This window comes from Mixophyes fleayi, unplaced genomic scaffold (assembly GCF_038048845.1).
Source record: "Mixophyes fleayi isolate aMixFle1 unplaced genomic scaffold, aMixFle1.hap1 Scaffold_78, whole genome shotgun sequence".
Classification (NCBI taxonomy): Eukaryota; Metazoa; Chordata; class Amphibia; order Anura; family Limnodynastidae; genus Mixophyes; species Mixophyes fleayi.
The window spans coordinates 79-23,723 of NW_027448498.1; the positions used below are offsets into that span (position 1 = coordinate 79).

Below are 23,645 nucleotides of genomic sequence, written 5' to 3' on the forward strand. Positions count from 1 at the left end.
ACCCGTTCAAGATAATTTGCGCTTATGCTTGACATTCTATTCACTACCCGCCCACAGACTCCTCATTACAGATATGTTGTATTGCTAAAGGGGCTGGCTGAAGGAAAGTAGATCGGAGGAGGTTATTTAGTAATTGTTAAATTAAGTGAGAGATGTTGTGTTTCAACATAGTTAAAACAACTTCATGCCTAGTTTTCCCTCGTTCACAGCTAATTATCAAATTTTAGCAATGTTCTGGACCCAAATCTAAAGCACGCATTTATGTCAAATATAAGTTTCTCCCGCATCCAATTGGGGGACACCAGGGTAGGGGTGGTCATCTCTTGTCTAGGGTTTGCTGTGGTGGGAGCCCGCCGTCTTCTATTCAGGAATCAGCGGTTTCAGTCTATCACTGATGTCTGGGTACTAGGAATTATAGACCAGGGGAGTACATGATCGATCTACTTGGGTAATCTTCAATGCGGTTCTTTTCCATTAGATTTCCTGCATGTCCGAATAGATGACTGGCTCTGCAAGAGGCCATCCACTCCCTAATTTCTTCTGAAGTAGTTATTCCGGTTCAGGAATCACAAAAAAGGTTTTAGTTTTATTCAAACCTGATTCTTGTTCCAAAAGCAGACTGCTCACTCAGGGCAATTCTGAATCTAAAAACTTTAAACATCCATATCAAGGTGCCCAGGATCAAGATGGAATCTTTGCGGTTGGTGATTCACAATATGGAACAGGGGGGAGTTCATGGTTGCTCTAGACATCAAGGATGCCTATCTGCATGTTCCCATTTGGGAGAGGAGGAGGAGGGTCATCAGTCCCCTCCTCTGGTTTGCAATTCAGTTGGATCAAAATTCCAGGCACTTCCTTTTGGTCTGGCCATGGCTCCTCAGATCTTCACAAAGATCATGGTGGTCATGACTGTGGTCCAAGGGGATTACAATCATCCCTTACATGGACAATCTTCTTATAAAGGCCTTGGCGGTACTCCTGTTCCATATCCAAGTAACGACCCAGAGTCCCACAATTGGATCCTCAACTTCAGGACGTCCAAGTTGACTCCGACCCAACGGATGACTTTTTTGGACTTCTATTCTCCCAACAACAGCTGTCAAACAGACCTCTACATTTCTGCATGAGGGTTCTGGGCAGGGTGGTGTCGACTTTCGAGGCGGTCCATTTTGCTCAGTTTCATGTATGAGAATTCCAGCTGGAACTCCTGTTGAAGTGGAACAGATCTCGCCTGAATAAGTCCGGTCAGGTATTCTGTCTTTTTACTTGAGTACGTCAGTCGTTCCTTTGGTGGCTGCAGCAAAACAATTTCTGCTAAGTCGACAATTCTCGATCTGGTAGTGGACCTCGATTGCAACAGATGCAAGCCTTCGGAATTGGTGTGCCGTCTGTCTTCACGCCCAGTTTCAGGGTCTATGGAAGAATACAAACTTCCAATCAATGTATTGGATCTGCGACTAGTGTTCCTCACTCTGATCAGCGTGCAACATTTGCTGCAGGGATAGGTGGTGAAGGTACAGTCGGACAATGCACAGCAGTTGCATACCACAACCACCAGGGCGGTACCAAAAGTCCTTTAGCCATGTGAGTGACGCACAGGATCTTTCAGTGGGCAGAATGTCGCGTTCAGGCTGTCGTGGCAATTTTCATCCCTGGGGTAGAAAATTTGGAAGCTGATTTTCTTAGTAGGCAGACTATGCATCCCGGCAAGTGGTTAGTAAGACAGGTGGGGTCACCCGAAAGTTGACATGATGGTGTTTCAGTTGAACCCCAAAGTCCAGCTCTTCTCCTCCCAGACCAGGCTGTCTCAGTAGATGCCATGTCCATTTCTTGGTGGTTACACTTGGTTTAACTATTCCCACCGGTAGCCATGCTTCCCAGGGTCTTTGAACTAAGGGTTGTATATGAGTGAGTGGTGCAAACCTTGCTTCGTGCTCACAAACCGGGTTCAACTAAAATGTAAAATTGTGTCTGGAGGACATATATTGCCTGGGATATCCTACCTCCTTTTTTCGATTGTCCACGTCGCTTATGTTCTTGTAGGATGGTCTGGATGCTGGTTTGCGCTTTAGTTCACTGAAGGGTCAGGTGTCTGTTCTTTTGGTCTTCTTTCAAAGAAGACTTTCTATAATGCTTGTTGTTCAAACTTTCATTCAGGGGGTACTACATGTACAGCCTCTGTATGTTCCTCCAGTAACACATTGGGATTTAATCTTTGTGTTAAATGCTTTACAGCATTCCCCGTTGAACCCTTGCACACATTGGATTTAAAATTTTTGACTTGGAAAAAGTTTGCAGCATGCAAGTCTCCTCTTATTTTTCATGAGGATAGGGCAGTTCTCTGACTAAGCCTTCATTCCTCCCTAAGGTGGTCTCAAGATTCCACATAAATCAGGTCATGGTATCCCTGCCCTGACCAAATGTCAGTTTTCCGAGGACAAAGTTTCTCTTTCGTTAAATAGATGTAGTCCATGCTTTGGGTACGTGTTTCCATAGGACTCTTGATGTAGCAAGACAGAAGATCTTTTCGACCTCTATGATGCCCACAAGAGGCTGGCAAGCCTCTAAGGTGTCTCTTGCTAGGTGATTTATTGCTGTAATCCATCAGGCTTATAATGGGGGTTGGACAAGCCTGTTCCTGATAATCTTCAGGCTCCCTCCACAAGGTCGGTGAGTGGCTTCCTGGGCGGCACAGCATAGTGCCTCGTCCGAACATCTGTGTTGGGCAGCTACCTTGTCCTCCATTCACATGATTACTTGGTTTTACAGGTTTCATTTGTTTGCATCAGGGGATGCAATTTTTGGGAGAAAGGTGCTTCTCAACGTTTTTTTCTGTGCATTCCCACCCATAATTGCGTCTTTGTGATGCCCCCAATGACCCCGGTGTCACCCAATTGGATGTGGGAAAAAAATACAATTTTCATACTTGCGTAAGGTCCGTGTCTCTTAGTCCATTGGGGGGCATCGGGCACCCAACCTTGACGCTCTAGTTTCTCTTTTTTGTTTGACATGTTTTTTTTTTTTTTTTTTTTTATCTATTTCTGTTGGGTTTTTTCTCTCTCTTGTCTTATTTTCTGTGTTGCTTGGTTAACCATAAACTGACGTTTAAACAGGAAGGGGGGGTATTGAAGGGGAGGAGTTAGGGTTAGGCATGTTGCACTTTAAGAAAGTTGTTAGCTATCTCACTACACTTTTCCCCAATGTCCCCAGTGTCCTCCACTTGATTGGGAGAAACAGATTTTTTGTAAGTTTAAAAATCCTTTTATTTTTTTATTTTTAATTTTTTTGCCTCTGTCCACATTTTGAGCATGAGCGATCTACAGCCACCACAACCATGTACCGGCTATATGTGTGCGCGGCTGCTGGGAGTATGCACATAGATTATTAAAGTGAGCAAAGCAATGTGTCCATCTCGGGAGATGGATATAATTCTATCCATTGTGTTATTCTATTAATTTTTTTTTCTTTTCGTGTTCCGTTTTGTCGTGTAGAAAAGTATAAGTAAGTGAGATTTCTCTGTGTGGTGGAGGGCTGTTAGATAATAGGGAATCAAGTGGGTTGCACCAGTTGACTTGCGATTAGTGCTTTTGAGACTAACCAGCATAGTGTTGGGCCTGCAGGTACACCAGGCCAAAGGTTCTAATACTATTTCTCCTGCGCTTGTTGAAATGTTAAGGGTTTCTTGGTTATTTTGTCTAAGAATTGTGCAATGTACTCAAGCCCAACTCTTTACCATGCCTATTAGGAGGTTGGGAATTTTCTGCAGGGTGGCTTAACTGATTAAAGCCGAGTTACTTAATGGCTCAGATTTCTGCATTGTGTTTTCTTGTAGAAGAGGTTAGCTCATCTAAGTTCCATTTAAATCGGGACATTGTGATTCCGGCATTGAGAAAAATCTTTTCCCTCGTATGTAAGGGCATTGAAAATCTATGTAAACACATAGGTTTAGGTTTCTGGTCCTCTGTGATGCTACTAAAAGAAGTTGTCCCACTTCAAAACAGACTATACCTAAATCGATGACTCCTGTGATTCGGCATGTTTATTTTGGCGTGGAGAATGTGAAGGCACATTCTATAAATCAGTGAGTACTTTGTGGGTGGTGCAACATAGAGCTTAAGCTATGCAGCTGTGTTGGGCAGCCACATGGTCCTCGATGCACGCTTTTACATAATCTTATTTCATTATATTATTAGATGCTGTGATCACAATAGACTTAAGTTCTTTTTTCTATATTTTTAAAAGGAATATTATTTGTTCTTCAAATGCAAATTAAAGGTAGGCCTGATTCCTCTATGCATTATAAGAAGCATAAATGAGGTTGAAACAAACAGTATAGATGGAAAAATATTTTAAATAGAGAAGGGTTAAGCCACGTGACAATAGGCCGTGTTTGTTTGTGTCGTTTTCGCTTGTGCTTTTGAGTTCCACTTTAAAAACTGCAATAATCCTATTCTATTTGCATCTGAGGTGTACAAACATGCCTATTGAAGTCATGCACTTGCATATGATACACACTGTGCTGAATAAGTAATTTCTTATTGAAATGTCTTCAATTCCACTGTGGTAGAAATTTTTCCTTCTATTAACTAAGATGTATTTCCTACATGCTGAACATTAGGCAATAATGTTTCTTGTATTTCATATTTCCACAGGAAAACCAAAAGATGTTGTGTTGAAAAAACTGGAATATGTATATGCAAAGCAGAAAGCTGTTGAAGCAGAGAGGAAGAAACTGAACTTGGAGGAGGACTGTACTGTCCTTAAGGCAGCTCCTCCTCCTCCTCCAATGAGAGACCTTTTTCAATCCTTGAGAGTGGAGGAGGAAGCTAAGGAAACTTTAAGTAGCGACACTAAGAAGCCAATCATCCTGGCAAGAAAACCTGTGTTACTTTCAATGGAGAGTAAGTCAGGATTAACCTTCATGTGTAGAAATGTTTTCAGAAGCACATTAGACTTAAATGGCTGGAGAGTGAATTGTGAGGCTCACTTACAAAATGTACTGAAATTAGCACCTTATTGCACTGACTTTGACAAAGCATCCAATATTAATTGAATACTAGTAGACTGCAGAATTACACAAAAAAATGGAACTACACACAATCAGAGGTCAAACTGCAGGGAATGCTAAATTGTGTTACATAAGCACATGAGGAGAATTGCCTTTATAGTTTCTCCAACTAAACATAATCTGTTCTACAAAGGAGTAACTTCCTATCAGGTTTCCCTGTGGCATACAAATTTACTAGTACACAAAGATACACAGAGTGCATTAACACAGACACTAAAACAGATACACACTGTATTAACAATATGAAAACCTTACACACAAATCAACCCGTTTAGGACTCAAAGCAGTAGCCCTAGCCACTAAATCCTGATCCTCATACTATAGCCCCCTCTTCCCAATCTGTGCTAGATTAAACCCCATCTGACTTGATTTCTTTCACAGACCAGGTATGTGTGAACACATCATTAATCAAAGGCTGTCCATAGATATTCGTTAGTGATTCATATCCTATCTTTAATAACGGTTTCATGCATACTTATTGAGGCTTTGTTGTTTTTAGGGAAGAATCTGTTCTTGGCTAGCATTAGGCACACACAGTTCGTTCTGGGGCGTGCTCCCTATCTGAGATAACTATTAAACTTGCATCAACAAACCTTTGTATCATACTTATATCTGAACACCCCTCATACTTATACTGAACACCCCTCAACAAGCCGTAAAAAAAAATACAACGGTCATGCTTTATCACTACACTCTTGAAAGATGTCCATGATGGCCCTGGTGTATTTAGAGCAATGCAAAATTGTAACATTTCATTCTGTTAAGTCATTAAATCTTAAAAAGTAAAACATTTTGTCCTGCAGCAAAGCAACAACAGCCTGATGTTTCTATAGGCACTTCCAGTTTACTAATGGCAACTACAGGACAAGTGACTCTGAAGGAAGCCGGAGTCACAGGACAAGTTACTGGTATTCCCCCTACACTTGTACATGCTGATTTGAGTCCTGCACAAATGCAATCAGGTAATGTACTTTTCTAAGTTGTTATTTAAATTTGTCTTGTCCCTAATATGTCAAAATTGATCATTCCCCTACTGCAACAATTACAATTTCTGGGAGCCAGTTTCACATTTTAACAAACCTAGATCCCACTAAACCATGTGTTTTCATCATGTGTCCACTAGTTATATATATAAAGCCTTTGAATCTGCTCGTTGTACTGCCTTTAAAGGAAATCGTAATCCTAAGTTTTGTATTTTCCTTTTTGTATTTGTCTACTTGTATTGTTTCTATTTTCATTGCTGTAGTCTGTGCAATAATCCTCTCGCAATACAGTTGTTTAGTGACAGTGACTATATGTGACCTCATAGGGTGCAGGGTATGATGTTTTTTGGGCATGGAAAGGCCCAGAAAGTATTGAAATATGATATGAGAGCTGCCAAAGAGTTAACAGTCCCAACCCCTGAGTACACAGAGGGATAACCTGAACTATGTCTAGTATATACATTCTTCTCTGCTAGGACCAGAAAGCAAATAATACTTTTTAGGTTATCTTTTTAACTGAATATTTTCTCTTTCATCCTATGGGGACACTTGAACACTGGGGCAGAAAAATCAGTGCTGCAGTTAGGGCATTTTAAATTTGGATCTAATATTCTAAATTCCTCCAACACTATGCCCTCTCTGGGATCTTCAGTTTATTCAAAGTGTCCACAATTTTCTATGGTTGCCAATGGCAGCTGGAATTGTTTTTTGTTTTTTTTTGTAAGGATTTTACTGAAGCATCATCCGTGTGATATTATAATCAAAATCTCAGTTGAACCACAAGGTTAAGATATTCTGCTCAAAGAGAAGTGATCCAAATGCTTTGTTTGTAAATGACATGTTTGTCCCTTGGAGCATTAATCTGATTTACCGCTTCACTCTGGTAGCCATGCTTCCACAAGTCCTAAAGATGGTGAAAAGAGCAGGCATTCAGCTGATTCTAGTAGAACCGGAATGGCCAATAAGGTCATAGTACACAGACATTTTCAACATGGCAGAGGGCCCATTGAGGTGTCTGCCTCCAAGATGAGACCTGTTAAGTCCCATTCCTTTTTATCAACAAAGATTTACCACGAATAGCTTTGATGACATGTTGAAGCCATGATCCTTAGGGCTATGGGTTTCTCCGACAGTGTGGTTCAGACCCCTTAATACTAGAAATCCAGTTTCAGCCAATAAATATCATAGGGTGTGGAAGACTTTAATCTCCTGGTGTGAAAGGAAGGGGTTTCTCTTATTTTCAGTTTGCCCATCTACTACTGTTCTTGCCAGAGTGCCTGCATGGTGGATTGAGACTTAGCTCCCTGAAGGTTTAGGTTATATCCTTCTGTTTCCTTTCTAATAAAACACATATGGTGAAGACTTTCATACAGGCAAGGTTGTGTGTGGAGACTCTGTATAGTCCCCACCACACCTCCCCAATAGCTCCTTGGGATCTTGGTGTTGACAACCTTTAGAACATCCTCTTTTCAACCTTTGGATTTGGTGGTAATAAAGTTCCTTACCTGAAAGACAATTTTGCTTTTATCTCCACAGCTAGGAGAGTTTTGGTGCTGGGAGCTCTGTCTTGTAGGTCTTCATATCACATCTTTAATGAAGATAGGGCTGTTCTTTGGGCTAAAAACCTTCTTTTCAACCAAAAGTGGTCTCCCAAGTTCCACGTAAAATTGTGTTTCCAGCCTTTGTCTGTTGTAGATCCTATGTTCATAAGACCCAACAGGACAGATGACGTTTTGGTAGTCTATGATGCTCACAAGAGAGTTTGGCTGGCATCTAAGCAGACCATTGTTAGGTGGATTACTTCAGTAATTAGCCAGTCATACATTGAAGAAGGACAGCTTATTCCTGAAAATGTAACAGTACATTCTACCATACTGGTGAGTGCTTCCAGGCACGGGGCTTTGGCTGAGCAGCTGTGCTGGACATTGTCTTCGGTTCACACATTTACCAAGTTTTACAAATTCAACATTTTTGTGTCCAAGATTGGGGCGGAAGGTGTTGCACACCGCAACTTCTAAGGTTTCTATCCTGTAGGATCTGCTTTCAAATGTCCCCAGTGTTCTAGTGTCCCCCATAGGTTGAAAAAGAAAAAGGTATTTTTATGCTTACCCACCCTTTAAGCTCTTGTTCTCCTTTAAAGTTATAGTTGGGTCATTCCATATCAAATCAACACAGGGTTTCAGATTGTTATGAAAATATATAGAAATAAAAATAGAATATAATTTTTTGAGATAAGTGTATATATAGAAAACTGATCTGATAAAATACAATGAATGAATACCTCAATCAAATTTGCATCTGATGATTCACAGAATTAAGGCAGAATTAAGTAAAAGTAGAATGGTTCTCTTTAAAAAAAAAAAAGAATAATAATAAATTATTACCACTATCTGAATATAAAATGATTAACATACAGCCAAAAATGAAAAAATGTTGGAAATAATTTACAACAAAGTCTAAAAAAACTGAACTAATAAGCGACTCAAAAGCTGTAAATGCTTGTTCACTCAATAATGCACCCCAAACACACCTGCAGAGGAACATGCATTGCTCTAATGAAGTGAATTGGAAAAATGTTGTTTTGTTTTGTTTTTCTCAGATGTCTAGTGCCAGTATAAATACAATTTTCATGAATCACTCAAAAATGAAATCTCTTGTAGCATATATGTTTTCTTTACACCCATGGCAGCATTTATTATACCAAATTTAATTTAATGTATGGAAGACTATTTTTCTAAAATTGTGTTGATTTGATGTGGAATGACCCAGTTAAGCCTTGTTCTTTTCCTTTCTTTTAATTCCTTCTTTTATTCTATCCATTGGGACTTTGTAAAAAAAAAAAAAACTTACTGAAGATCCCAATGGGCTACAGTGGTATAAAGGGGGATTAGTTCAGTCCTTTAGAACTACATTTTAAGTGCTTAAACTCCAGTGCTGAGCCACTATACCCCGATGTTCCAGTATCCCCTTAAATGATTTAATGCACTATCCAGCAGAAAGGTAGAATATCCTATTTTCTGATGAACTACGTGTTCCAAGTAACAGCAATCTCTCGAATTTTCTACTGTACCCAGAAATCTGTGTATCTTTTTTTATTTTTTTTTATTTTATTTATTATAAAGGATCAAAATGTTTGCTTTGCATAATTCCCATTGATTTGATTTATTTTGATTGGTTCATTCTTGCATTAATTGTGGGGGCACATACACAGTGTTATCGCAGAATGTGAGACCAGCCTTATACTGAGATATATATTAGAGCTGAGATGAACAATCTGCGGCTAGCTGTTCACTTTCAGAAGCTACTGGGACTTGCAGTTACCAGTAGCTGTTGACCATGCTTGTAACTGTTACTGTTATCTGATCTTATCTGGTTATGCATTATCCTTCCACAAGAATGGTAGTAATGAAAAAAAACAGCAGAGTACCTCATAATGTAATGCCAGGGTTTTCGTTTCAGAGACCAATGTCCCTTGTTTCCTACAAATAACTTGTGTGTCTGTCCAGACAAATCCAGTTCCTGTTTGTTGAAATTGGCACTCGGGAATTCATCTACCTGAATTTATCTGCATTGACATTATTACAGAGTGTGCATCAAATCTTAAATCAGGAGCATTTTATTCTCCTTCAGCAACTTCTCTTCTTTTTTCCCACTTTTGTTTAAAACTATAATAAATCTAATTTAATGATTTTTTTAGGAATGTCTTCTGTAGTGATTCAGCTTCCTGGTACAATATTCAAAGGTATTATTGGTAATAGTCCTGTGCCCATCACTTTATCTTCTGTTCCTGGCACTTTTTCTGCAGTGGCACAATCACCCCATGAGTCAGGTACGTGTGCATTTGACATAAATATTTGCCATTGAAGCTTTACAGTTTAATCAGAGAATTATTCAGAAGTTGATTACCATATTTCCTTGAAAGTCGTTATTACCACACCAGAAGTCACTAAGACTGATCTTCAAAAGTGTCAAAGTTAAGTACTAATGCAGTTTTGTGGTTGTGCAGTGAAATTCACTTGGCTTTTGATCAAATTGAAAGTCAGTGCAGGACTCTATTTTAAGTGGTTTGTAATTGAGCTTTACTGACTTGGGTCTATACATAAACTGCCCTATTATTAGCAATGGGTTTTCTTCCACCTCTGTTTATATGTCAAATATAACAACAAAAAGAACCATATCAAGTGGAGGCAGGTAAAGCTTCTGGAGACATATATTTGGCACACTGCTAGTAATGGAGGAATGTGCTGCCATCTGCAAATTAACACACTCCAGCAGTTCTTCCTGCTTCTATGCAGCTGCCCATTAAAGTGGCATTCAGGTACAACTGTTTAATGAAGATTGCAGTTGTACGAGGGGACATGCCTCCACTGAACTAATAGTCTTAGGGAATGTTAGAACTTGTTCAAATGTCTATTACCACTAACTCAGGTAAATATTACATCAGTGAACACATATTTGAATGGATTTCTGTAAAGTCATGATTTACTGTTTCATAGCTCTGGCATAATTATGTATGTATTCAATCTCATGTCTTTTTTTGTAGAAAAAGATGACCTGTCCATGATGCCAAAGATTGTGAATGTCACATCTTTAGCCAATGAAGCGTATTCAGACTTGGGCAGGGAATTGGGAATCGGCACCCCTGTGACTGAGAAGGGCAGCAAGAGAGATGAACACACTCCTTTAACAGAGATTGCTTCGAGAGATACTGTTCAAGCAATTAGCGAAATAATTGCTGTGTCAAGTGTACCACCTAGGTCTATTCTCATGAACAATGTTGAAGAAAGTTTTCCTGATTTGGAAACACAGAGTCCAGGCGCCAATCTTGTCGAGCATCTCCCACTGAGTGACTTCAGCGACAGCAATAATGAGAGATCCTCAAAAAGTGATAACATCAGTATGGATGATTCTTCCCTTGGCAAACTGTCCGGACATGTCAAAGATTCTAGACTTGAGCTGGAACTCACAAAATTATCCTCTGCCATTGATGATGCAGGGTTAGATCCAAGTGAGTTATCTGATGTAATTGGTGATCAGGAAGACACAGATGAAACACTCACATCTCTTCTCAATGAAATTGCTTTACTCAATCAACATTTAATCAATGACACTGATGATTTGGACTCAGGTTCTGACTTTCCAGGATCAGACACAGCTTCCCGCTGTAGTGTGGGCAAATTTACAGATGGGGAGTCTTCTCCTTTCTCGTTTGGAAGATTCAAGGAATTATCTGAAACAAAAGAGAAGAACATTTCTCTCAGCCCTCTATTCCTGCAGTTAGAAGAGGGAGAAATTCAGGAAAGTATCAGGCATAATCAGGATGGCGGTATTTTTGAGACGGATGCTACAAAAGAACCATTGATTAATGTGGCAGAGAAACAATGTGGGGGCCAGAAGCCTCCTGTTACGGTGTCACATTGTCATAAGACTGAAACAACAGTGACCTCTGGTTCAGATGTGCTTTGGAAACCAATGCCCAAACTGGCACCACTAGGATTAAAATCTCCTACATTGACAAGTGATCAGAAGATATTGGGAAGCCTGTCAATGCCCACATTGGCATCTGTGGCAATTAGATTAAATTCACCAAAAACTATGGACTAGACCTGGTTTGAGCTCCTTTTTTACTGAATGAATAATATGATTGTTTTTACAGCTTAACATGTAATATAGCAATCTTAATTGGTACATGCTGCAAAAATCCTCCAGCTACTTGAACTATACACTTAGTATTGTTTATTATTTCCCTATTAACAAACTGTCACAGCAACCTGGTTTGGAAATGCAGATACAAAACTCTATGGCATTCAGCAACCTAAGTAGATGCTTGCTTAGACTCTTACAGGTTAACATTGTAAATACTGCAGGTTGACTGTATGTAAGCCTCTGCTCTGACATAAACCAAGTCTTACTTCTCCAGCAATCGGCCAATATGAAACATTCCATATGAGAATCCAGTTGCAGGTTACTTTTGTTTAACCACAGGTGCCTCTGTCTAATCACTACAGCTGAATCTCCAGCCGGTCACCTTTCTATCTGCACTTTACTGTTGTCACAGCTCACCTTATATTTTGGACAGTATTCGTTTTCCTTCCCCACTCTCCTCCTACTTTTACTTGACATGATTATCATCACTGCTGCTTCAGTGGATTAAATAACCATCACTCTGTTACGATATTGGACTTTGTTGCTTATCAAGCTTGTAAAAAAAAAAAAATTGTGTATATATTTTTTTTCCTCCGTAAGTGGATATGATTTTTTTTTTCCTGTTGATCCTGTAAATATCAAATGTATGATTTATGTCCTGCTCACATTTCCTTGGGCATTTTCAATATGAATTATGTGATTGTTGCCCCTGTTGTAAGGGGCCCACAAGTGCACAGCTGCGTTTGTAACAGCCAATTGTAGTCTCCTTTTCTTGCTGTTCTATATTGAGGTATTTTCTGATTTAATATACTTTATTATGAAATTTTCTATTGGGAATTCTGTTTTTTTGCAGGAGAGATGTATCATGTAAGTGGCCACACAAATTTGCAATATAACTAGGCTGCACAAAATATCTTGTGAATATGCAGCACTGAATGGCCTGCACGTGTCTAAAGCAATAATTAACTGTGCGTTTCCATGCTTGTTGCATGGCATACAAACCATGTTTAATTGTCTTTAACATGCAACTATTGCTGTGTTTACTGAACCTGCATAAGTTTTTTGTTTTTTTTTGTTTTTTTTTATAATGTGCACTCAGTGAAAACCATGATTTATTTAGTATGTTCATGACGACAGTACAGACATGTTAATGTAAAATTGGTTCTCCAATCATGTGTTCTGTGATGTCCACACATACAAATCTGATTGGTGCTAAATAAAAGGTTGACAAATGTGTCATGAAATTGCTTTACCTGTGTGATTTGGTATTATGGTTGGCACTATCTAAAACATATTTTGTTAAAAATCTAAGGGGAGTATTCAATTGTTAGCGAGACGGGTGAAAATCCTGCGCTCGAAAAATATTACCGTTAATACGGTAATTACTCGCTGAATTTCAGCTCGCAGCTCCCTACGCGCAAATTAGCATATTAACGGTAATATTTTTTAGAGCGCAGGATTTTCACCCGTCTCGCTAACAATTGAATACCCCCCTAAATGTCGAAGATGACTTTAATATTCAAAAAGCTCACCACTCTAAATATTTATATTTAAAAGGGCAAAAATTCTAAACAAAAAATGGTTGAAACTTTACTTGGTGCCACTGAGCAATAATTGTTGAACAATAGTATTTGTAAGACTTATTCTTTTAAAAGTCATACCAAATATGTATAGTATAATTTACTGTGTAAAGCGCAAGCGCATGTTCTCATATCAGCGTCTCTGAACAGGCCACCATAGGAGGGGGTTGTACACCCATGTATTTAAATGCTAATTAACCATTTAATACTTGCAATCAAATACAATATTTATAATATCTTATAAACACTCATATCAACATATAAAAGTGATATTCACACTTTCTGTGCCAGATTTACAACAATGACTGCAAGAACTAGAACCCTAGAACTTTTTTGTATCTAAAATTCAAAAAGCTATCCTTTAAAAACTCACCTAATTTACTAGTAATTGTTTCTACTCTTAGATGGGCTTAAAAGCAGACTCCTCACCTAAAATCGCATAAAGCCTTTTCAGGAAATGCAAAAAAACTAAAATCTAAAGAGTGGCAAAAAAAAGTTATAAAGCCAAAACCCAGAAATAGAAGTATGTGGAGGTTCAAATCTAAAACCCCTTCACAGGGCTACAGAGGAGGCCCCCACTGCATGTTCTGATTCTCAAGAGCCTGAATTATCTTATCCTCACCCAGAATATTGTGTATTGTCATCTAGCAAGAGTCTAATATTGAAACGACACTGTGCTATCTAAATTTCATGGACCTCCAATTAAAATCTGTCTTATCTGAGTGACCCAGAAACTCATTGCTGGTGTTTCAAACCAGAGAGGTAAAGGGACACCCTGATAGAAAAATAATTGTTACATAAATTTTTATATTTTGTCAAAAGAAAGAATTGGGATTGGGTACAAAAAACAGGGAGAGGAGGGGGGGACATACATGGTCAGTCTCCTTTTTTAAACAGAATGTAATAGCCAAAAACCAACATTTTTAGTTGTTCTAGTACAACATCTATAACATTACAGTTAGCAACATTTAATATTTTATGGCTGATTTGACTTGCTATGCTTGGGTGTTCCTGACAGGGCTGGTTGGAGAAGGTTATAAGATGTTCAGTGGGGAATTTGAATCTATAGTTATAGAATGATGAGATTATGTATCCTGCCTGAGGTATATGCCTGTGAGAAGTCCGATAACAAGTGGAGATCTGTCCCATCTGAGAATACTGGAGCTGGGGGAGGAGGTGCATATCCCCTGCTCTTTACAGCCTCCTTGTCAGGATTTACCTCCCTAAGGAAAGCCCACCCATATCTGACAGCTCTTTAGCTAGTATTACACAGAGGCTCCTCTCCTGCATTCCCTCTGTGGAAAGCACTTGTCAGAATTTATTGGGTTTCGATGGGAACATTTTATTCAGGTTGTGTGCTGAGTTTTTACACTATTGCTATACCTCTGAAATAGTGTGTGGTTTTCACATGTTCTTTATTACCTCTGTAATTATACTCCCTTGTGTTAGGAACCCCTCCAGCCGGCACAACACAACCCGGAATCTACTCTGCCAGTCAGGTGTTCACTGGAGCCCCTGATGGTGGGGACAGACTGGGCTGCAGACTGACGGGTGGGTCGTGAAGTGTGTACTGGCTGGGGAGAACCCAAGCAAGCGGAGTGGAATCCAAGCAGAGGTCAGGGGCCGGCAGCAGACAACAGTACCAGTATACAAGCTGAGGTCAAGGGTCACGAGCAGACAGGGAGGTCGGTATTCAAGCCAGAGGTCAGGGTCACGAGATTCACAAGCAAAGTCCAAATCCAAGCCAAGGGTCATACACGGGTAAACAACAGCAAGTCCAATAGACAGGAACAGGGCAGAGAGCAAGTACAGCAGACTGGATACAGAGACTATAACCGGCAATGAGGCAGCAGACCTCATTGCCTTAAATACAAATACAGACCAATCAGGAGTAGGATACACTGCTGCAGGCTAATTGCTCATACAGAGCAGGGCCAATCAGGGCTTGTCCCTGAAATACACAGATGCAGGCTAATGCCTGTAAATCAGACCTCTAATTAATCAGTCAAGGTGACGGCCGGGACGCCAGGGGGAGCCAGAAGCGAGTACCGCCGCGGTTCGTGACACCTTGACAGATTGGGTACACTGTACTAGCACTCTCTTCTCTGATTGCATACTACAGCAGGTTTAATTTCTGTCTCTGTAAAAAAATATGTCTAATTTATTACCTGTTCCAAGTGCCATGCAAAGCTTCCAAACGGATAACCATAATCAGAGGGCTAATGTGCAGCTTGCAAGGCTTAGAGCCACAGTCTGTGGGAGATGCAGCTCTACAATGGATTGAGCCAGCCTAAGAAAAGTCACTGGCTCAATCCATTGCATGCAGAGCCGACACTGCTCGCTGTGCCTCCTAAGGATGTAAGTGTGAACCCTTCTAACCTCCCCCTCTAAGGTTATTATCTAGAGTTTACCAGAGTACATGATCGTTTCACAGGTCGAGTCGCTTGGGGCTAGGCGTTTGGAGAAGTGCGTTCAGGGACTTGTGAGAGTGTCTTCCTCACTGGGGAGATTACTGGAGTATCCTGGAGAAACCTGTAAGCGCAATGGCTCTGCCCAGATTCAGTTCTATGAGGGCTCAGTCTCTGTTTTCTTCTTAGGAGAAAGGGGAGCTATTGAAGGATTCTGATTTTAAAGACCTCGCAGGTTTTCAGGAGGATTCTTCTAGATGTTGGGTTATCCGCAATGAAGTTCTTGTTGCTTGACAGGCCCTTAATATATAAGAACCAGTGGTTTCTGATGTTACCCTTTTCAAAAGGAAACAGTGTTTAGGGCTTTGTCTCAACTAGCAGAGTTGTTACCCTCGGTTGACCAAATTGCAGAAGAATCAGATTATTTGTATCCAAGTTCGGAATCTTGGCTTTAGTAGTCAACCACAATGCGAACTCTCTCCCTGGCTTCCTGGTGTCACAATCTGCCTCCGGTTGCCTTGCAGGATCTCCCTATAGGATGCTGCTTGCCTTCTGCAGCTCCTGTCTGTAAATAACTATGTTAGTCTTTGCCGTGCTTGTGTTCCTGGATGCAGTACCTCCATGCCACCAGAGGTGCTTCTCTTCCACTATGGACAGTTTTCACTCACTAGTAGGCGTTAATCTCTGCTCCTCATTAATTGTAACACCTGTGTCACTCATTATTTATGTCTGTTCCTTCCCATGCATCATGCTGGTGTCACGAGCCGCGGCGGTACTCACAGCCGCCGCGGCTCGCTTCCTGTCGGTCCCATGCCAAGGCAACGGTCGGACGCTTCCTCAGCGCCGTGTCCTGGCAGCCAGGCGCGCATGCGCCCTAGGGACAATCAGGCAGATTTAGCCTGTGGCTGAATTAGCAGGCATTAGCCTGCAGGTGTGGATTTCAGGGCTAAGCCCTGATTGGTCTTGCTAGGTGCTGGCAATTAGCCTACAAGTGTGGCCATGTCTAGGGGCAGGTTCTGATTGGTTGTGGGTTGTATTTAAGGCAATGAGGTCTGCTGCCTCATTGCCGGTTATAGCTTCTGTGCTCCAGTCTGCTGACCTGCTTGTTCCAGTTCCTGTTTCCTGTATCTACGTTTTGACTTCCCGTGTATGACCCTTGGCTTCGTATTTGACTTCGCTTGTGTTTCCTGTGACCCTGATTCTTGGCTCGTTTACCCATTCTGCTACTTTGCCTGTGACCTCTGACCTCAGCTTGTTCATTGTTACTGTTACCTGCTGCCGACCTTTGACCTCTGCGTGGACCTGACTCTTCTTGCCTGGGTTCTCCCCAGCCGGTACACACTTCACGACCCTCTGTCAGTCTGCAGCCCAGTCTGTCCCCACCATCAGGGGCTCCAGTGAACACCTGACTGGCAGAGTAGACTCCGGGTTGTGTTGTGCCGGCTGGAGGGGTTCCTAACAGCTGGTAATTAATGTTTGCTTACCCTTGAACTAACTGCCTTGCTATTTGCTGTTCCTGTGGAAATCCATTCTTTAGCCAGTTCTTGCTTCTCTGTAACCATTTACCACTCACCTGTACCTTGTCTCCTGGAGGTAAACATGACATCTGCAATTTTATCCATTATTCTGTATACCTGTAAGTCTGTTTATTCACTGACCAGGCTGGCTGTAAATACAAGGACTTACTTTTTGGAACAGAATTTTAACACCTGGGAAACATTTGCAGTGTCTGTTTTGGGGCCATAATTAAACAAAATCCATTACTCAGGCCTCGAATTGTAAGTTATTTTTTTTATTATTAATCTTTGTTTATATGGCACCACAAGGTTTCTGCAGCGTTGTACAAAAAACAGCACACCAAAACAGTACAGGGTAAAACAGAGCAAAACAAGACGCCAAAAGCTCCAAGCATAGCATGTACAGTGACATTGGAGAAGAAGAAATGGTATTGAGACAGAAGGGGGCCCTGCTCGTAAAAGCTTATATACTAAAAGTAGGTGTGATGAAACAAGCTTGATATCCCCTCAGCCAGCCAGTCCATCGTTTCTCACAAAATGTTTAGCTTTACAACATGTAATTTTTATAGCCCTGTTTATGTTCCCCAGCAAATGCAGTGTCTAATTACATGTGGATAAGAGGACATTGTAGCTCATTGTAAATATGTCTATTGTTGATATTGCAGTGAAGCTGTTATTCATTGTTCTTAAAGTAAAGCCAGGTGGGTTATGGGTACGGATCAAGTTCCAGGACAGGTGAGGAACTGACTGTTATCTTATATCTGGATGTGGGGAAGGCCAATTAGTATCCATTGTCATCCACAGGACTAGTCTAGACATTTTGTTTGCAACCCAGCAGGTGAGCTTCTGTAGAAGCACAGCTCATCTCCATTAAGAGGGATAGAGCCAGGGGTTTGCCCATGGAGGAGAAAACACTGGAAATTTGACCCTGCATATAAGGAACCATTCAAGGGCAGGTGGGGTTGTTCATTTTGTGGATTGATTCCTGGAAGGTGCAAAGTCTGGTTTTTAGTTGTCTAAAGATACATGGGTCTTCAAGTCAGGACAGCGAGGTTACTGTAACTCCTTAAGCTAGTGGGGTAAGGGACAGATGATGTCATGCCTGGCATTTATTTACTGTGTGTATATAATGTTCTAGTTATTGTTATAATTGTATTGTTATACTTTCTAACTGCAATTTGCCTGAGTGACTATTGTCGAAGTCGTATAATTGGATGAACGAAAGTATATTGGTTAACATTGTTTTATCGTGCGATTGAGTGTACACTGAGTGTATTTGATATAGCTGTGCTCCTACTGGCTTCAGTCATTCTCTGACCACAGTATTCTGAAGTGAAATACTGTCCACTGGTACCCGTGAGAGCGCAGCAGCTAGCGCAAGCGAACGCAGCGGTATGTATTTATCGTTTGGTATTGGCTGTACTGTATTATAATCGTGTTGAATTGTTAAACTTTGCATCTGCTAAATTAAATTACTTTGTGCTTCGGAGACACAATACAATCGCTTGGGCAATGCTTATTTGAAAATGATAGAATTACTTTAATACTATAGGAACCTTAGAAGGTACTGGGTAGGCTTCCCTGGCATAGTAAGGCACCCGTGGGTGGCCAGCCCTGTGTGAAGTGGGTAGATTTGGGCCAGATAAACTTTGTATCTTCACAGGAGGGGAAACAGACAGTAGGCGCGAGAGGAGTCAGTGGAGGGGATCGGCACAGGCTGTTACTGTGCGCATGTGTGACTCTCTCACACCCTCTTCTATAACTTCCTTTTAGCATCACAGGAAAGTGTCTCCTCTGCCTCTTTATCAATTAGAATCTGGATTCTACCTCGAAGGTACAATGTATCTGCAACAAATACCTAAAGGGATCATTGTAATGAAGCAGAGATCTTTCTCTGACTTCTAGCATATGTGGAAAAGCACTGGGAGATGATCTAACAAGTCTCGAGACAAAATACAGATTTATTTACGTTACATATAAAACATTAGAAGTGCAATAGGACAAGAAACATGTTTGTAAGTACATATTAAGCCCTTCTTTTCCTCAAAGATTTTGAAAAAAAAAAATACTCTGAGACATATTATATAATTCTTCTTTCTAAGCAGATGCTACCTCATAAATAAACAGTATGAATTTCATGCTATTGCTCTAAGATATAATCTTGTAATACATTTTATGTTGTTTGAGCTAACAAAGTTAAGATCCACATTTAGCCTAATTTTGAAAGGAATATCTTCTGAAGATTATCGCACATCTTTGAGAAAATAGAGTCTGATAAAAAGATTAAAAGACAATTAACCTTACACTTTGAAATAATTATTTTGCTTTAATATGAACTAGACCTCTGATGTGCTTAAACAAAAAAAAGGTATGAATCAGTACTGATGTCTTGTTAAATATTTTAATATGCATGGCATCACATTTTTTACATATTTTGCTCTTTAAAACTTTGATATTAATGAAATCAATTAAAGTTTTAATCCTAATTTATTTGAAGCATCCATTACAACCATATTTAACATTTGTCCCTAGCCTTGAAAAAAGCTAAAAGTAATAAGGTGATATATTAAATAATATCATTTAGGAGTGCCCCTACTATCCGATAACCCTGTCTTTTATTTTGTTTAGTATTCTAATTATCTGGGGAACACCCTAGCGGGTATATTTACAAAACTGTGGGTTTGAAAAAGTGGAGTTGTTGCCTATAGCAACCAATCGGATTCTAGCTAGTGTATTGTAGAATGCACTAAATAAATGACAGCTAGAATCTGATTGGTTATTATAGGCAACATCTCCACTTTTTAAAGCCTGCAGTTTAGTAAATATACCCCTAAGTCTTAAAAGCTGAGTCATAATAACTGTCAGAGTATATGAATAAAATAACTGTAAGCAATAGTAATTAAATTTAACAATAATAACCTACAAATAAATACCACTATACTATCTACTGGAGTAGAAAGCTCCCCTCCTCCTGTTTCTCCTCCCCTCACACTTGAAAAGACGAAGTAAGCTGGTGTCAGAAATGCTTGTCCCCAGGTAAGTAACACACAGGGGGCGTAGCAGCACAAGTTAGGAATAGCAGAGCAGGTCTTTATTTCATATACACTGATCAGCCACAACATTAAAACTACCTGTCTAATATTGTGTAGGTCTCCCTCGTGCCACAAAAACAGCTCTGCACCCTCCAGGCATGGACTCCACAAGACCTCTGAAGGTGTCCTGTGGTAGCTGGCACTAAGATGTTAGTAGCAGATTTTTTAAGTCTTGTAAGTTGCAAGGTGGGGCCCTCTATGGCTCAGACATGTTTTTGCAGCAAATCCCAAAGATGCTCGATTGGATTGAGATCTGGAGAATTTGGAGGTCAAATGAACAGCTTGAAAACTTTGATATGTTCCTCAAATCATTCCTAGACAATTATTTCAGTGTGGCAGTGCATTATCCTTCTGAAACTGGCCCTTGCCATCTGGGAATACCATTGACATGAAGGGGTGTACTTGGTCTGCAACAATATATAGGAAGGTGAAACGTGTCAAAGTAACATCCACTGTCTCCGTTGGCTTGCGTTCTTCCAGTAGTGCATCCTAGTGCCATATCTTCCCCAGGTAAAACACGCACCTGGCCATCCAAATTATTCAAATGAAAACATGATTCATCAGCCCAGGCCACCTTCTCTATTGCTCCATGGTCCAGTTCTGGTGCTCACATGCCCATTGTGTCCGATTTCAGAGGTGGACAGGGGTCAGCATGGGCCCTCTGACTGGTCTGCGCCTATACAGCCCCAAACACAATCTGAGATGCACTGTGTGTTCTGACACCATTCTCTCATAGCCAGCATTAACTTTTGCAGCAATTTGTGCAACAGTAGCTCTTCTGTGGGATTGGACCAGACAGGCTAGCCATCGCTTCCCACAATCATCACTGACCTTGTTGCTGGTTCACTGGTTATGCTTCCTTGGACCACTTTTGGTAGGTACTTGTGAAGATACCTGGTTCCCAAATCACTCAGACACGGTATTAGAGGAAAAATAGAAGGATGATTTATTCTGCCGAACAGGTTTAAATACAACAAGTGAGGAAATCAGTTCAAATAAATCCAGTGGGATATGTTCCACAGCGCATCTCTGGGAGAGCATCACTTTTATCACCTCATAATCCCACCTTGGGAACTGCCTGCCCAGGGGAGTTGCAAAAGGTCTCGATTGGTGGCATTCTCACACTATCCAGCCCCCTCCCCTACCTAACCAGGTATCCTCCCTCAGATGACCCCTGCTGGGTCCGGCTCCTGGCTGTCTGTAGAGCTCATTAGTGGACAATAGGGAGCAAACAGAAATAACAATGGTAGCTTAATTCACTCAAGTGTTCTTTGTGGAGGTTGAATTTAACCGCTGCAGTACTTTTCCAAGGAGATGTTACAGTTCCATCACTGATACTTCCTGATAGCAACAGGGCTAAAAAGTGCAGTCCGGGTATGGATTAGAATAAGTGTTTGTAACACTGGTTCCATACACTATGCCCATTTCTTTACAGTACTAACAACTGCATACTGGGAACATCCCACTAGACATGCCATTTTGGAGATGCTCTGACCCAGTTGTCTAGCCATCAAAATTTGGCTCTTGTCAAAGTTCCTCAGAACCTTATGCTTCCCCATTTTTGCTACTTCCAACATATCAACTTCAAGAACTAACTATTCACTTGCTGCCTAATATAGCCCATCCCTTGACAGGTGTCATTGTAATGAGTTAATGTTATTCACTTCACTTGACAGTGGTTTTAATGTTGGGGATCATCGTTGTACATACTATACACACATTAATATTTTGGAATCTTTCCAAGGGAAACTGCAAAATTTCTGCTCCCATAAAAGATTTTTTATATAAATATTGTGTGCAGAGTGGACAACATGAAGGGCATGATTTACAGCAACTACACAAAATGATTTAATTACAGTATTGGTGGTAGTAGGGGGGGATAGGTCAGTTTATTAAATGGGAATGCTATTAATGTAATGTCCGGACTGGTTGGGGAAAGCATATATATTAATGAGAGAGCTATTAATGTAATTTTGAGGTTGATTAGGGAAATGAGACCTAATTATTAAAAAAACACTACTTATTAATGTCAACTGGCTGGGGGAGGAAGGCCTACATTGTTCCCTCACTGCTCCGCTTTCCATGAGGTAAATATTACCTCTCTTTTCTAAACAGAGCCCCAACATTCCAGGATCTGGCCAAGCAGCAACTGAGTTTAAGACACCAGCAGAACCAGGTAGTCAAAGCTGCAAGAACAGGTAGGAAGGAGCAGCATAGGGTTGGAGTGCCCTCTAGTGCTTGTAAAGGGATAGGCACACCCCACGGTAAGTTGGCCATGCCAATCCCAGCAGTGCGCCACTTGGAGATGGCATATATTCCAACCAAGATGTGTGGGCGCCAGTATTCTCTCTCTCCCAGAACACTAAAGTGTCTAGTTACAGCTCTGGACAAAACAATCGTACTCTTCCTTCAGCAGACATCTTAATTCCTCTGAATACTTGACTAGGAAATCAGTCGCATCCACTATCTCCTCCCCACTTTACACTGTAACTGGTGTCAAGTGGTTCAGCATCAAACTTATCAGAGGGTTTGGCCAGATGGGCTTACTCTGCTGCCCGTTTGGGACGTATCAACTTATGAGGTTTTTCTGACATCAGTAACATGATATGAACAGGTGCCACTTGACTAAACCAGCCACTTCTTGCCAGTTATAAGTGTTAAATGCCTGCTGCCTTGGTACACCCAGTTGCATGTATACGTTCTTCCCATGCAAACTCAAAAATGCTCCTGCACCTACATGAAGATTTGGATGAATCTGACATGACTCCTTCCGTTTAGAGAGGTATGAAGGGGGGTGGTAAGCATTGGCAGTGTACAGTAAAGACATGTTCATGCAAATGTGGCTGAATCTGACCTGAACAAAGGTTCATATGGCCGTCAGGAGCAGTGACTGATCCGGGGGGGGTGATCGGGGCGACACTGCCGGCGGCTGCACACTATGTGCAGGTCCGTTAGGCAGAAACAGGCAGGAAGAGTGTGCTGCCAGGCTGCTCTGATTGTGTTTAACACAGAGCCCTATTTAAATGAAGGAATTAAGAATATAAATAGGTGCATTGGTTACTAGTAATATCTCTCAAGAAAAATTAACAGTAAGGAATTGCAATTTTGTGATTATTTCCTAAGAGATTATAATATTTAGAAAATATAAATCAGAAATATGTTACAAATGAGATTCTGTGTAAAAACAACTATAAATCTGCAAAAAGAGACATAATATAGAGGTGGATGTCTTAATAAATGTCTAATATATAAGATAAAATAAATACCAATAGAGACAAGTAACACAATTGTTTTAATAGAATTTATTTCTTGGACACTACTATCAAGTTGTTTTATTTCACTGAATTTTAA

The 23,645-nt window shown here is 40.6% G+C and overlaps 1 protein-coding gene across 1 annotated transcript; it reads left to right on the forward strand.

The window, feature by feature from the left end:
* Positions 1 to 869: 869 nt before the first annotated feature.
* LOC142135576 (MAX gene-associated protein-like) lies at positions 870 to 12,944 on the forward strand. The gene is made up of 5 exons (XM_075194613.1): positions 870 to 993; positions 4,653 to 4,901; positions 5,872 to 6,030; positions 9,749 to 9,880; positions 10,595 to 12,944. The coding sequence occupies exons 1-5, from the start codon at positions 870 to 872 to the stop codon at positions 11,653 to 11,655; spliced, it is 1,725 nt and encodes a 574-aa protein (XP_075050714.1). The 3' UTR covers positions 11,656 to 12,944.
* The last annotated feature ends 10,701 nt before the right edge of the window (positions 12,945 to 23,645 follow it).